Source organism: Agelaius phoeniceus, chromosome 1 (genome assembly GCF_051311805.1).
Source record: "Agelaius phoeniceus isolate bAgePho1 chromosome 1, bAgePho1.hap1, whole genome shotgun sequence".
NCBI lineage: Eukaryota > Metazoa > Chordata > Aves > Passeriformes > Icteridae > Agelaius > Agelaius phoeniceus.
The window spans coordinates 34,985,516-35,001,391 of record NC_135265.1 but is presented as its reverse complement, the minus strand read 5'-3'; the positions used below and the strand labels follow the sequence as shown (position 1 = coordinate 35,001,391).

Here is a 15,876-nt window from a genome sequence, read left to right as displayed (position 1 = left end):
ATGGGTCTGAAGATAGTGAGACAGACTATCAAAAAGATGGGATTTAAGCTAATGGCCTTACAGCAGCCTTTTTTAGTTACAGTTCATTTCCTGTTTCCCAGACATCTTGAGCATTTAAATGAGGCAGGGAAAATTGTATGCAGGCATGTCACTTAGAGACCAGTGTTAAACCCTAATTCCAACATGTTTCATTCGTGAACACTTGATGTTGCAACCATAATGGACTTCCAACATGAAAATTAAAGACTTAGTTGGAAATGTCATTCTATATCCATCATAACAATGCTTATATTTTAAGCTTTGAAGAACACTGCCATGGTAAGCCACATGTATAATACTGCATTTCAGTTAAAATACTGAAAAACGTTTCCTTTTAATCCATTTAGACAAGTTTAAGTTTTAAACCCACAGCACTACCAGTGCTTCAGCAAATAAGTATGGGACTATTTGGATCTGGAAGGGTTAATTCCATACATGAGATGTTGGAAATTGAACTTCTCAACAGACTCTGCCTTCCATTTCTCTCAGGTTCACAGTGTAGGCAACAAATGACATTTTGGAATATACTTTACATGCTTAGCCCAAATGGGAATGAGTTAAGAGGACAGGGAGAAGTTTCAGTTATAACTTCACATTTTCCTGATTTTTATGGACTTCAACCAGAGTGGTTATAACTCAATATTATTTTAACATTGTTATTTGTGGCTGAGTTTACTAAAGAGCAACTTTCATGCTGCTGCTTTTAATATCTCACAGTTGAAGTTATCTTCCAAGTTTTCAAGGATTTATAATGTTACCATAACATTTTCTTAAGGAATAAGGCTTCCCATCCAGAAGCAAGCATACATCATAGTACAAATTGCAAAAATAGTGAATTAGACATTTCCTAGTTACAGGAAAGCAAATGTGTACTGAATGACCACTTTATTAAGATCCTTTTACTTATATTTTCTTGAATGAAATTTAGACTTCCATTTGAGGACTGTTTTGTCACTATCATCTGCACCCTTGGTTGAAGAAGAGAAATTTAACACTCAATTATTACTATGAATATCTGCATTTTAAATATTAGCTTCATAAAAATGCCACATCTGAGCTTGACATGATGTATTGTTGTCTCAGTTCAAAGAAGATAAGCTGTCATATCACATACCTGTTTATTAATACTTGTGTGTTGATGCTACTTATCATGGCAAAGATCCGCTTATTAATGGCTTCATGGCATGGACAGACAGGATACATCTTTATTGCTCTAATGGTACCTAAAATTTTATGCCATAGTGGTTTTAGACTATGGTCAAACAAATGCCTGGGTGTAACCTAACTTTTTATTCTGTATCATGTGTGACTGCATATTGTTTTTATTCACTGGCAGGGCTAGTTTGTATTTCAGCCTCAAGGACAGAGGGCTGTACTGACACGGTGATTTACTTTAGCCTGTCTTAGGAATCCTTCAAGATATCCATAATTATTCATTTATACCCATATGTAGTGGAGGGGAAAGACAGAGGATTAAAATGTCTCTTGAATGGTAAGTCATGAAGTCTGACTTGCAGATATCCTGTTGTGGGGGGAGCCCAGTCTTTTCAAGTGAGAGTTAATGCAAAGCGATGCTTTGAATGTCAGCATAAAGCAGCATCAGGTCTTCTGGTGTAACTCTTTGTGTATACTTACTGAAAAAGTGGTCTTTTTCAGTTCAGTTGTTCCTTTTTGAAAGGAATCTGAATGAAAGTGAAAAAAGCACTTTTTATTCCAGATGGGATATCCCATGCAGAAAGTTGCATTGCTGGAATTACAGGACTGTGTGTGGTGCACACCTTACATCATGCTTGTGGGATTCCCTCTCAGCATCCCACAGAGATGAACCTTGAGTTGCATCAGGCCTTCAGCAGCCTATACAGAGCTCTACAGAGAGACCTCATCTGGTTTTCAAGAACTGGGAACTCCAGTTTGAGGAATTACAATTTAATTAGACATATTTTATGCCAGGCAAAGTTGTCTAAAACCCTTAGTAAAAGAATGTGATTGTCCTATTGAAAATTATGTATCTACGCAAAGTAATTAATTCTATCCCTTTGACCTTCAGATTGAAGGTCATTTGCTGCTAACATTTTTCTCAGCTACTTTTTCACAGAATGATTGAATGTAGTTACTGTAAAGGACTGAGTACAATCATCACAGTATTGTTTGAAATGCTGAGCTCTGGTTGGAGTTTAAAAATCTTGTGTGTTTGCACATGATCCAAGTATCTAATGTAAGTTTTATTGAAATCAGAAGGAAATGGCCCGGATGTTGAACACATAAAGCTGTTGATGGAGAAGTTTGTATTCTGTAAATGTGTGTTGCAGAGGAGCTTGTCATGGCTGAGTTTGAAACTCCATTGAGTCACTGAGGGCAAAAAATGCTTTATCTTTACCTTAAAGCTTGCTGGTGGATAGTGGTTCAAAGCTCTCATCCTTGTGATTTTCCTTGTTCTAGATTTATGACTGATGCAGCTCGACGTGAGCAGGAGTCCTTGAAGAAAAAGATTCAGCCAAAACTCTCTTTGACTTTGTCAAGCACAGTGTCCCGTGGGAATGTATCCACTCCACCTCGCCACAGCAGTGGAAGCCTTACTCCTCCAGTCACCCCTCCAATCACTCCCTCCTCTTCATTTCGCAGTAGTACTCCTACAGGTAAGCACCTACTCTTTAATTCATCCCAAATAAAGGGAGCAGTTTTGCTCTGTGGCATTTGGAGAACAGGAGACATACTGAAGCATCGGGGTAAGAAGATCCCCAAAAAATAGAACAGAAAAGCTTTGTGCTATTTTACATTTGGTCTGCAGTCCCTAAAGTGTGTTGGGGCATTTGTTTCCAAATTCTTTGCTAAAGTAGAGGATGCTAACTTTAAATGTTGCAGCTGAAATTATGTGAAGAAACTAACCTTACCAGAAATGTCAAATGTGCAAAAGACCTTTATGTGTCAGTAGGAGAGCTCTGCCTATGGTACAGTTAAAGATTTAAAAGAAGTGGTCAGTATTTTCCCCCCTACCCCATTCCCCTCCCCCCTTTTTTTTTGGTGGGGGGAAACTGGAATTCATAGTAAGTGGTCAGGGAGGAATGTTCTGCTGCTGTCATCATGTAGAAATGACTTTCATTAGGAAACTATGTTCATGAAAAGAAATAAAGGAAAAAAGGGATCTATATTTCCTTCAAAAGCTAATATTCCAGTGGTTTTCCAGGGTATAAACATCCTGGGATTTTTTTTGCACTGATTAGAGTAGCTGAAAATTGCTTGCTATCCTGAACCAGATCTCTTGGCCTAAGTCAGTCTGATTTACTTTAGGTAGAGATCTTGTCAGATAATTCTGGTACACTTCAGACTAAATACCAGGATTTTCTTCTAAAAAGCTAAATGCATAAGATAGGGCTATTCTATTCTGTAATAAACAGGTTCAATATATTCTCCTTAGCAGGAAATCACTTGAGCATCACTGCCCTGAAAAACTGTTACACCACATGTTTTTTATATAGGCTATTTCATGTCTTAGTATTAATGATTAAATAGAAAAATTGTAGCAGTCCTTGAGGTGTTCTGTCTGCAAGTTGTAAAATGAAGTGATTGTTCAGTATGTCCCTGGTTATAAAAAAGGGAAGCACATCAAGAAAAGCTAAATGATAAAGTACTAATATAATTCAGTAAATTTTAGATTTTCTTAATTATCTCCTGTTTGAAACAAACTGATTCATTTCCTTGTCATCCTACAGAAGATGGCAAGGAGTTTTTTCTTTCTTTTGTTTACTTTTTGTACAGCTCCTCCTAAGAAGGCTAATTCATGATGTGGTCAGGTAGTATAACTTTGCACATCTGTCAGCAATATTGGCTAGTGATGTACTCTTTGAAACATGTTCCATCAAATACTAAAGAAAAAATCTCAGCATCTGTCTACCAAAATACTTTCATTATTTGTGTATTTTCCAAACTTTTAAAGTTAGTCAGAATGTTGTTTTACCTGCAGTTAAGAGAATCAGCTTGTTATGGCTGCATTTCTGCAAGTTCTGCCTGCCAGGTTATAAATATTACCAGCTTCCGCTTTCTGCACCCTCTGTTCCAAGTTCCCTTTTGGACCCCTTATTCCAAAGCTACAGCTGATCCTGGTAGCAAAAAAACACATATTCTTTCTTTAAGACTTCTTTAAAAATTTACTATTAACTGCATTGCATTTCAGCAGCCTCAGCCCAGAAATTCCATGTATCTCTTCTTAAAAGTTTTTCTGGACCTAAAGTAAGCATTGAGCTTTTTCTGATAACTACAGTTTTTTTCCCAGAGTTTACTTGATGTAGGATTTTTTCTAACTTCGGTAGATGAGGTGGTCAGAGTCATGCCATGGCTGAGTTTCTGTATGTGGAGTGCCTGGAGATGCAGCCCAGTAGGGGTTGCAGACTAACTTTAGATATGCAGCTCACGTGTCTTTTATTGGCCAATGCAAAACTTTTTCCCTCAAGTGCAAGTATATGGGGCAGTTGATTAGCAAGGTGGTGTAACCAAGGGTTGTTAGGCAAGCTTTGTTTCAGGGAAACAATTTACAGTATGTAAATTGTCCTGCATTTCAGCCTCACAGTGCCTACACAGCTTTCAAGCCCTACAGGCATACCCTCCACTGCATCCAGTGAGAATGAAGAGTATTGCTGTATTCCTTCCATGCAGTCCTGTTTGATTTGTACTCCGAGAAAACTCTTGTTAATTCGTCTTTGAATGCAGGTAAACGTGTATGTTGTGGTAATTGAGAAAACCAAGAGTCTATTTTCCCTTAGGTTGCCTTATGCCCTGTATTTGTTATAATCCAAATATAATCCTTGTCCTCATCCTCCTTTAGACCTATGCTTTGTCAAAAATAAAGTGTGATTGCTTTGACCTAGTTCATTCATGCAAGTCTCAGGATGGCTGTTTCCCTTTTATTGTCTCCTGTCTCAGTTGTTGGATAGTTCGTGAGGGCTCAGCAGTGTGTGCCTGGCATTACTGTCACTGCCCAAGGTGGTGCCACTTCAGATGCCAGAGAGGAATCATGCCCTACAGGCTGGTGAGGTGGCATGGAACACATGTTCCTCAGGAGAGAGTGTCTGTCACATATGGCTTCTCGTCATTCTCATTCAACATAGAAAGCGAAAACCACACTAATCTTTTGAGTCCCCTTTTCCACGTACTGTCCTCTCTTTTGGGGAGCTGCTCATCTTGGCTTTCCCAGGGCTGTTAGTCTTGGCTTGGGTGAAGCCAGGAGCTGCCTGGATCCCACTCCTGTTGGTGCATGTCCCCACGGCGATGTCTCGCCACTTCCCGACAGATTTAAGCTACTGCTGGAAGTTTTCAGCAGAGTGCAATTTCATATAATGATCTCTCATCTAGGTAGTGACCAGACTCAAACCCACTCAGCTTGTGAAACATGATAAGAGGCAGTTCAAGGTGTTTTGGCTGCCGAGAGTGTTTGTTAAGTTTTACAGTAAAAACCTGTGCCAAAAGACCATGGGGCCTCGTTCTCAGGCAGAGCTGAGCAGCCTCCAGACTGACCCACGTCGATGTTGCAAATGCTGGATGTGCACATGAAAGCACCTCCTGCTTCTTGGTAAAGGAGATTATTCATAGAGAAGCAGAAATATTCAGCAAAGAAGTGTGCTCTTTTTGGCTCTTCTCAGGTAATGAGTTAGACATGTATTTGTCTTCAGCTTCTGTGTGTTAGTCCCCTGAAAAGGCCCGTATGTGCTTTTGGTGGGAAGTAGAAATGCAGTAGTTAATTTTCTATACCTCTCCTCTGTTCCCTCAGGGTGGCTCTTATATGCTCTCTGCTTACATTTGGCTTTTTGTTCCCTCTCTTATAACAAGTTTTCTCTTCTTCTTAAGACCTGCATCCTCTAATGGTTGCAGAAAGTTCACTTTAAAAATTTGCTCCAGTTTTTATTTTAACAATAGTGTCTCCCAGGAGACTTTGTTTAGTAGGGCTTAAATGGTCTTGTTAGAGTTCACAGGCAGGGTTTAGCAAAAGAAATGGCTTCCATCAGGAGTAAAGGCTCCTTAGGGTGATAGGGAAATAGAGCAAAGTAGCACCAGCACACAGCTTATTTTGGAAAGATGTTAGCAGTCTGCAAATACTGAAACATCTCTTTATTTAAGGAGCAGTCAATTAAGTCACAAAAACTTATGTTGTTTTTATTTTTAAATGTCAATTTTAAACCCACAAAACTAATGAAGTCTAGTTATGGATAAAAATGGGGCTGGCATTGCATCCTTAACATACGTTGTTAATTTTTTGAATGTTTTCATACATCTGTGTGGCTCACAGATGAAATTTCCACTCCTAACTTCCTGGCTTTTGAGTGTAAGTCAGAGCATTGACATTCCTTTGAAAGCTGTGATATCTCTTCATACTGAAAAGCTTTAAAAGAGATCCAGTGATAGTAAATTATTGGGAATTAATTAGTAAAATAACCTGTTCCCAATTTTAGTTAGAAAAGTAATTCATAATAATAAGTCTCATTCAAAAAAAAAAAAAAGCCACTTCTGCATTGAAGAAATGCCAAAAATCATCTGAAACCGCTGTTTTTTGTGTTTGTTTATTATTTTCCTTTATTTTTATGACCTTCTTTTTAAAAAACTATTCCAGGCCTGGAATAATAAATTTCAGCCAGGAGTGAATTTTTTGCTTTCCTATAAATCCTGAAGCAAGAGTTTAATACCACCAACTGGCTTTTTAATAGTTCAACCCTAAATCTTGTGCCCTCCCACCTTCCTCTGCACAAAAAAAAAAAAAAAGATAGAAAAAGAAAAGCTGGAGTAAAAAAAATCTCATACTTAGCATTTCATTTTGCTCTGAAGAAGCTGGCTCCTAGACATCCTTTCCTGGTTATTTTTTATTTTATATAGATTACAAGTTATAACATTTATGCAGTTTTAATAGGTTTATAGACCTATTTACTGCCTGATCATTTGGGGCAGTGGATGGCAGCCAGTCCTGGCACGAAGTGTTGAGGATGCTGTGGTTGCCTGGAAAAGCTGTGGCCATTTCTCAGCCCTTCCACTTGGGAAGGAGATGAAAGAGTGCAGTTTTCATGGGTGGTCATAGGCTGACCCCATGAGAGAATTGGCAAGTCCCATTTTGATTTACAGCTGTCATTTGAGTAGGTGACTAACTATTGGTTTCTCTTATTAATTGGGATATTATTGCCTTTCTGGGGAGTCATATTTGTTCAGTCATTTTTGATTGATTGCATTTGAAAGCTTTTACCTTTCATAAATATGTCAGACTTCCTTAAAATTTCCACCAGTCCAGTCTCAGTATCTAGTAATGTGACTCCATTTTCTACCCACAGAAAATACCTAACTTTACAATTTTGGAGGTTTTTTCCTTTCTGGTAAAACTTGAAAGTAATAAATCATTTTAATCTGGAGTGAAAAAAAAAATGCTTTGTAGGATTTGCCTTAACCTTTAGAAGTCTAACGTCTAAAGAGTGATATTTTAATGAAATATGCCTAAAAATTCAGCAAAGTAATGTTATGAGACTTGAAAAAAAATACTACTGAGGCAATCAAATTATTAATGTTGATGTAGAAATTACTGCATGTGCCATCTTAGGATACTGTCTGAGTGATGCTTTGGCAAATTTATAATAAAGGAGTGGTTTTGTAGATATATAGAGCATATACTAAAACTGAAATCATGATTGCTTTGTAGCTTTGTCAGTAGTCCTAAAGCTGCACTATTTCAGTCAGAACACACTATGTGAGATGGGCCAATTTTTGTCTAATAAATCATACCAGTGGTGAAACACAATATAATATGTCACTCTAACAGAAAGTGAAATTCAATTAATTTTCAATCAAAAGAAAAAAAAAATCAGTCTTCCCCTAGTGTCTTATTTTCAGAGCCTGGTGTAGTTAAGAGTACTTTTTGTATCTAGAGTGATTGCATTCTTAGATGTCTGCAGTAATTTTAAATATATTTGTGTTTGATTTGGGTTTAGGTAACTAAATTAAGGATAATCTTATCCCATTTACATCATTAGGGAATATCTTCTAAGACTGAATATTTTCTTAAAAGGTACATATAAATTTTTACTCAATAAAATTAATAAATCCTAAAAACTCACTAGAAGATACTATTAGTATCTTCTCTGATTCAGATGGATTTTTTTCAGGATTCAAATGCTACTACTGGCAAAACAGTGAACAAAAAATTACAGCTTCCTTCTGTGTTAACTAGTGTTCATGCTGCTGATGAAATAATTTAGAGCATCATTGTGTTCCCTCTATGGGTGACTAATTTACAGGGGAGGAAAGTCTGCATATTGCAACAAAGGAGCTCCTTTCTCTACCTACCAAAGGCAGCTGGGGCTCAGAAATTGGTCTGTAAGGAACCACCTTTCTTCTGATCCACTAAGGAGCTGTCTGTTGTGGAAGCTTTGATTTTGGGAAGGGAAACACTGTGTGGCAGTTAGGGACTTTTCCCAATAAGCCTGGTTATCTCATGTACTGTTATCTCCATGATACGAGATTCTATTCCTGTAATTCTGCTGTATAAATTTGCCTTCATGGATAACTCATGAAGGAATCCCACGGGCCTCCTCTTGAATCTGTTCCCTTTTCTTTTCCAAGAATGCAAAAGCTGAAAGAAAACCACCCATTGTTTGCTGGTAATAGCAACCAAAACCACAATAGTAACCAGCCTTTGGAATTGGGCATTGAAGTAGAGTAACAGGCATAAGCTGGAAACTAATATGGTTTAGATTCTAAATGTGTGTTTAATTTTTTTTACTTTAAGTTGTTGAAAAAATGCATTGTTGTAATGTAAAAGCTCATTCCTCTTCATAGGTATCAAAGCAGCTAACATTTCAGTAGAGTTTCCATATGTCAGGCTTTCAACAATGAAGTAATCATATGGCACAGACAGCTGTTGCACAGAGTGCTGGAACTGCACACTAAACAGAATTCAGCAAGAAAAAGAGATCTGCTCAGCTGAACTACTTTGTGAGTTTAGAGTGAACAGCAGAAATGTAAAATAACAGGGGTGTTCCCCCCACAAATTAATTGAAGACTTACAGGAGGAGGAGTTAGGTGCTCAAAGCTTTTATATGTTGATGGATATGCTATTAATGTGTAGCTGAATTAAGCTGAATTTGTTGCAGGACTGCTATTTATAGCAGAATCTGTTTGGCTGCTGTCAGCAGGTGGCATTTCTGAACTCCATGTTAGGCTGAATCAGAGTAGACTCTGAACCATTCAATCTGCTACTCAGTTGATAATCTGCAACAGCTTTCTCTTTGGGCAATGAAGATTTACTCAATATTGCTACAGCTAGAGAGATACTGCTCTTTTGTGGTGGGCATATTTTTATAAGCAAAGTGGACTGCAAAATATTCTTTTACTAGATTTTAAGGGAGCTTGAAATTAGACTTGGGAGGACAAATGAGTGGGAACAAGTACACATTGATGGCATTTTGAAAATCACGCTACAAATTCAGGTCACGTGGGCTTCAAGCACATGATTAATGTTTAGCACCTAATACTAAGGAAGTAAATGCTGCCTGACTTGGAGCACATAACAAGTGCTTTGTCAGACTGGAATGGAGTATTCACCACTTGCAGAGTTGCAAGCTCAAGAATTTATGTAGTCACGAAAACCCAGCTTTAGCCATTCACTTCAAAAATTCTTCACGTGTGTTAGCATACTGTAAATGCTTAAATTTAATTATTACACTTCATGTTAAAGTGGCCTAGTATCATGCAGATGTAATTGAAAAACATAATGAAAAGTAGAAATATTAAATCAAATCCCAGGGCTGTTGTATTAAATTGTTGAGAAGTGGGCTGAGAGTGTTAGTTTTTGTGTTTGACTTACAGGGTGTCCAGCACAGTAAAGCATGAATCAAGCAAGCTCTGTTGCAGCTTGAAAAAACAGACTTTCAGATGTCTGAGGAACCATCTCATTACTTGTTCAGAATTTTCTACTTGTTTAATTGCCTCTTCAGAGACTGAAGAACTTTTATGCTATGTTTTTATTAAAAACTAGATATATGGACTCACTCTTGGATAAACACTATGGGCAAATAAGTAAGGCATACTTCATAAAATGAAGACCAAATTCAGTTCTCCAACATAATGAATGTTTGAATACATTTGATATTTCAGACCTGCAAGGTAGGAAAAAATCTATGTTAAAATACCTTGTGGAAACTGAATTGTGGTCCCTGACAACATTTCCTTCTGAAGTGCTTCAGTGTTTCACATTTCTGTGTAGATGACACCAGAGAACTTTCTTTATTGGAGCCAAAATGCGGGTTTGGGACCATATATTAATCCTGCACGCTAACTAATATTGTACATATAATTGCCCAGCATTTAGCAGTGTGAGGTACCTATTCCAACACCCTTATGGGTGTTCTTGTAAAAAATAATGAAAAAAAAAATGAATGACATTATGCAAAACAGTTGATCAATATGTTACTTAACTATAGTATATGTGTGTGCTTAGATACGGTATGAGATTTTAACATGAAGTCATGACTAAGCATGAATAATAAGATAAATCTGTAATAGTTTCCAGTTTCCTTACCTTAAGGAATAGAGCTGTAATAGAAGGTTTCTAGTAGCAATGAAAAATAGTAAGTAAAAATACAATTATTTCCTATAGGGGTTTTCTTAGAATAGGTGGGATTTGTTCCCACAGCTAAAAGATGTTTTTTTCAGATCTAGATGTCACATTCCAATTTTAGGGAGCCAGGCTGTAAACTTGTACATATTTAGCTCTTTCTTCAGTAATCCAAAGTGAAAAAATGTTGTAGTGTTCATCATTGTACTCAGCTAAGGGCCTCAGAACTGATTTTTTTTTTTTAATTTCCTAGCAATCATCAGCTGTCAGGTGACTGCCTGGCTTCCTTAGAGAGACAAGTCTGTGTATTAACCTGGTTACTCAGTGACTAAACCAAACTAAAAGATTTACATTCCCAGAGCATACTGAGACTTAGGATTGGAGGATCTGCAGAGCAGAGATAATTCCATATTGTAGGCACAGCAACGGTGTAGTCACATCTTGGACTAACTTGTAGCTCCAAATTAAACAGTTTGAAATTATCCTGAAGACCAAGACATTAACTTGGTCAAACCTGCACATTTTTTGACCCGTAGCTGTGCAATTACCTGGGTACCTGCTCTGCAGTCTGGCTGAACCCTAAAAGGAGGAAGGATAGGAGCTGGCCCACTTGGATGGCTGTGTCTCTTACAAGGGAGGCCCTGGTGTCTTTTTTTCATCTCCCAGGCAAAGCGAGAGTCGTTAGGACTCGCAAACCCCAGCCCTGTTTGCCTTACTGAAGTGATCTGGTTTGTTTTACAGGGTGTTTGGGACCCCTCAAAGTCCACCTGTTTCAGTGCACATGGACCAGGTGAACGAGGAGTGTTGGTTAAGGCTGTAAGGACCACAGGGCTGCAAGTCCATGACTACAGTTCTTTCACAGTCCTGTAGCTCTGGGGTACAGATCCTGGAGGATTTCTGCAGGGCAGTGCAAGACAAGCTGACATGACCCATAAGTGTCTTAATTTTTCAGAGGTTTGATATTTCCACTGATTCAGGCCTGTAAACTTGTGAAGATGGAGCAAAAGTATGGAGATTCTACTGGATCTGATCTTTTCTATGGTTTGCATAAAGACATGTGCTATGATAACCTGCCCTGCTTAGTCCTTTGTTTAACTCCATCCTAAACTAACTTATAACTTAAGTACAAAAAGTCCTATACTATATTCACAGAATGACATTATTTTAAAGTGTTGCTTCTAACCATTAAATTGCTTTCAGAGTTAAAAGGATATTTTTAAGTATATAAAGAGGACAGTAAGGCTAATATGAAAATAACCGATGGGGGAAAGTGGGGCTTTGCTGTGAGGGGAAATACATGGTGACTTTTTTTAATCATGATTCCTCTCAGCTTTTTGCTGCATTTTCTGTTTTTCTTCATTTTCCTGCTTTATGGGTGCAATTTCATTATAACTCTGTTAAATTTCTGATTTGCTTTTAACTTGGCAGTAAAAATGTGTTGAGCCCACTTTGCTATAAAAATATGTTCTGGGAAGATTAGCTCAGTTGTCAGATTTTGTGCTTTCTAGTAGAATTCTGAATCTGACCAGAGGAAAAGGCACACAAAAATTTAACACTACCTTTTATTTCATCTCATTCACTACCGGTAGCTTTACATGTAATCTCGACTTCGTGTTGTGCTTCGTCTTCCCAGCCCCTTCAGAGCATTCTTGTTTGATACAGACATAAATTGCACCAGCAATTGTAAAGCTACTGTGCTGTAGAATTGTATTTTAATTGCACATACCTGTAATTAATTGTATGGGAATTTTCACAGTAGTCTCCCCAAGGAACAATTTAATTGAAAAGTAACCGAGTTGTCTAGACTACAGCAACTCATAAAATCATCACTAGTTTTGGGGTTTGAGCTACAAAGCAGCAATAGAAACATGGCTTGTAGATTTAAAGTACTTCCAAGCACAGGAACTATTTTATAATCCCCATCATAGTAGCCTGCCCTGGCAAACCATTTTTAACAGCGTAAAGAACAAAAAATGTACAATAAGCTTAAAAATAAAGATTATCTTACTTGTTAATTTGTGATAGGATAGGGATTTTTGTGTGCAAGCATACACATCACACACAGACCTATCTTTCTCCAAATGTGTAAAAACTATGCATTTTGTAGAAAGCACATTGTGTCTGCCTTTCACAGCTTGTGGCATAACTATGTTAAACTGGGGTTTAACATAGGAACAGTGTGACACCCAAAAAGTTACTTCAGCAGTTCTGGGTAACAATGATGGCATTCATGTTTGTGTGTTTATACTGCAAGGGCCAATTGGTGGAAGGATTTTTTTATTTATTTATTTACTCTTTAGCTTTGTAAGTAATCTGCTAGTTATCTTGAAAATTCCTTGCTGAAAACACAAATGTTTTTCTCCAAGTTAGAAACAGTAGTGGCCACATGGAGCTTTTAGGTGTTTATTTAAATTTAGATGTGTGTATATATGTGCACATATATACTTACACATATACATACCTATATGTATAGTACACTGTGACATTAAATGGGATTTATCTGTACCACTGTAGTACCTTGAGGACTGAAACACTTACTCCATGTCTACTGGTGCTGCATGTCTGCTCACTGACAGCAGTGTTAGGGTTTAGCAGAAAAAAAGCCAGACTCATTTAGGCGGCACTTCAGTGTGCTGAAGATGATGAAACTTCAGCAAATGTTTGAGTTTTCCTTGCATTGTGGCCAAAGCAAATCAGAAGTAATAAAAAGCAAGTACTAACATACCACTTCACACTCAATGACTTATAACCCAGAGAGGTTTATTTCACAGGGGAAATGGTGTATCATGAGTTGATGTTAGCCAGTACAAGATTCTCAAAAGTATGTGACATTTTAGGAAAAACAGGGCTCTTTGTAGCTTTTGTGTATTTCCAAGTGAATTAAAAACCATGAAACATTTGCTGACCCCTAAAACCACAAGATCCTCTTGTCTTTTTAGTGCTTGTGGCTGACAGGTGGAAGACACCACCCTAATTCTTGCTGAAGATGAAGGCTGGTGCTTTGTCCTTGCCAGCATAGTCTCCCTCTTGAAAGGTTTTTCCATATATAGTCAGGCAGTGGCATTCACAACAATTTCTGAGCATTTCTGCCTCTAATGTCAAAGGATTCAAGAAGCCAAGGAGCAATGGAAAATAGCAGTTTGAAAACTACTTTGATTTCAGCCCAGTGATATGTCACCTGAAACAACTCACACCTGCTAACATATGTTTTATAGACCTGATTGAAACAATGACAGCCTCAAAGAAAGGTTTGTGACAGCGTTAACAGGCACAGTGCACACTTTATTTTATCGGAATCTTTGTCTTTAAAAATGAGAGAAGAGACATGACTCCCCACCAAATGTGTTCTTATGCTTGGGTTAATTTCTTTCTGAGAAACACAAAGTAGGATTAATGAAAAACACAACAGATCTTTCCTGTAGAATTTTTGTGTAGTTTAACCGACAAAAGCCTTCATTCTTGTTCGGTAGTTGATAGCCATTTTAGCCCTTACTGGCAATTCTGAGTCTTAGGGCTAGCTCTTAAATCATGCTGATGGTGTTTCTTAAATCTAGATGGTCAGAGCTTCAGAAGCAGGCAGAGAGAAGTGGTCAGTGTATATTCATGCAGATTAAATTCTCCCGGCCCTTCGGTGCATTGAAGTGGAGAATTTGCCATTGCCTCCCTTGTTGCTGGTCAGGGGTTTGTAGCCCTCTTGGGACTCATAAACATGAAATTTCCTCAGCCCAAAGCTGCTGAAAAAGCACTGAGCTGTCTTGCACCTCCACATCTCCTCCGCACCCCGGTCCTCCGTGCTCTGCGCCGGGGCTGACATGCATGCTGCAGCCCATTCACAGGAGCACCTTGGAAACCCCTGCCCAGCCAGACCCTGCTGAAATCAGCAGCACTCCTGGTGTAGTGCAGGCTGTACCTGCACAGAGATAGCAATGCCTGGGGAGGGGGAGCCTGGTGGGAGCTGAGTGCATCCCTGCAGGGTTTGCGTGCTGGGGAAGGCACGGCGCGGCAGTTGGGGTGCGGAGGCACCGTGTGCATGAGCAGTTTTATAGCCTGCACTCTGAGTGGCTGGGTAGCTTTTGTACAGCTGTAAAGCATGTATAAAACATGTCTCAAATGTATTTTCATAGCTTCATAAAGTGTAGTTCATTTATGTAGGTCCTTTTTATTGTAATCCTTTATCTTCGACATGGAACTGTTTCCTAGTAGCGTTTCTATTTTTTTCTTCTCTTTCTTTATCAAATGGGGTAAAGAAGAGAAAAGAAAAACTGCACTTTTGTTATGTGCATCAGGAGAGTCCTTAAGTACAGTAATAGTGCCCTGAACTTGTATTTTTGTATTTCTAACCTCGGAATGCAGGCCTAGCAACTAAAAAGCCAAAATAACATTAATTATGACTGTTCCTTGCTGTGGTTTTTGGAGTATAAGTTTGGAACAGATGTTTGAGGGGAGAGAAGGGAGGGGAGGAAGGATGGATTGTTTCTTTTTCTCAGCCCCAACTGGTTTTAATTCTTTTTTGAACATTTTGCGAATATCTTTAAACATTTGCCAGAGTTCAATTAACATCCTGTGACTAAAGGTGGAAAATGTCCTACTTTGTTTTTCTTCAAACATATACCTGCTCTTGCTTCTCATGCCAAAGCCAGAAAACGAAAGGATTCCAGCTGGCATAGGTTTTATTACTGTTACGTTACTTTGCAGGTTAAGCCTCAAATTGGGAGGGGTCTGCTGGATTGATTTATTTATTTACTTTTTTATTTTCATGATTTTTAAAAAGTGCCATGTAAAACACTGCCATTTAATTACAGGAAGGTTGTGTTCTCTTTTGGTGAGTGTTTAACAGCTTATTCTTGTTTACATGAAGTTGTAGAAATCTAGTTTTTAAATATGTTTAAAGCAGAGATTGTGTTCTTGGGTTTATCATGTTTTTCCTGTACTGTGTATAAACACAAGATTGTACATTATTGAAAGCCCTTTTTTGTGGAAAACAGGATTGGGGGAAAAAGTTTATATAAGAATGCAAAATAACTTCCCGAGACTATTGGCGCAGTGTGACCATAAAACCTCAACAGCACATTGTGCAGTGACATTATAACAATTTGCTTTAGCACCTCTGCAGCGTTCTCAGAAAGCCCTGCTCTACAAAACACATGCCGTGGTATCAGTTGACTGTTTTTTTCCAGAATCAGTTCTTTACATGCATGTTTTTGTGATTAGTTGCTGTTCCACAAGTAATTGCAAGTGGTGGAATTTTTTTTTAATTT

The 15,876-nt window shown here is 38.2% G+C and overlaps 1 protein-coding gene across 1 annotated transcript in view; it reads left to right on the top strand.

Moving 5' to 3' along the window:
- The window catches only part of JAZF1 (JAZF zinc finger 1), a 190,823-nt gene that overhangs the window by 158,576 nt on the left and 16,371 nt on the right, over positions 1–15,876 (top strand). Inside the window, exon 3 of the mRNA XM_054635261.2 lies at positions 2,479–2,675. Coding sequence (XP_054491236.1) covers positions 2,479–2,675 — 197 coding nt within the window. The remainder of the gene's footprint in view (positions 1–2,478; positions 2,676–15,876) is intronic.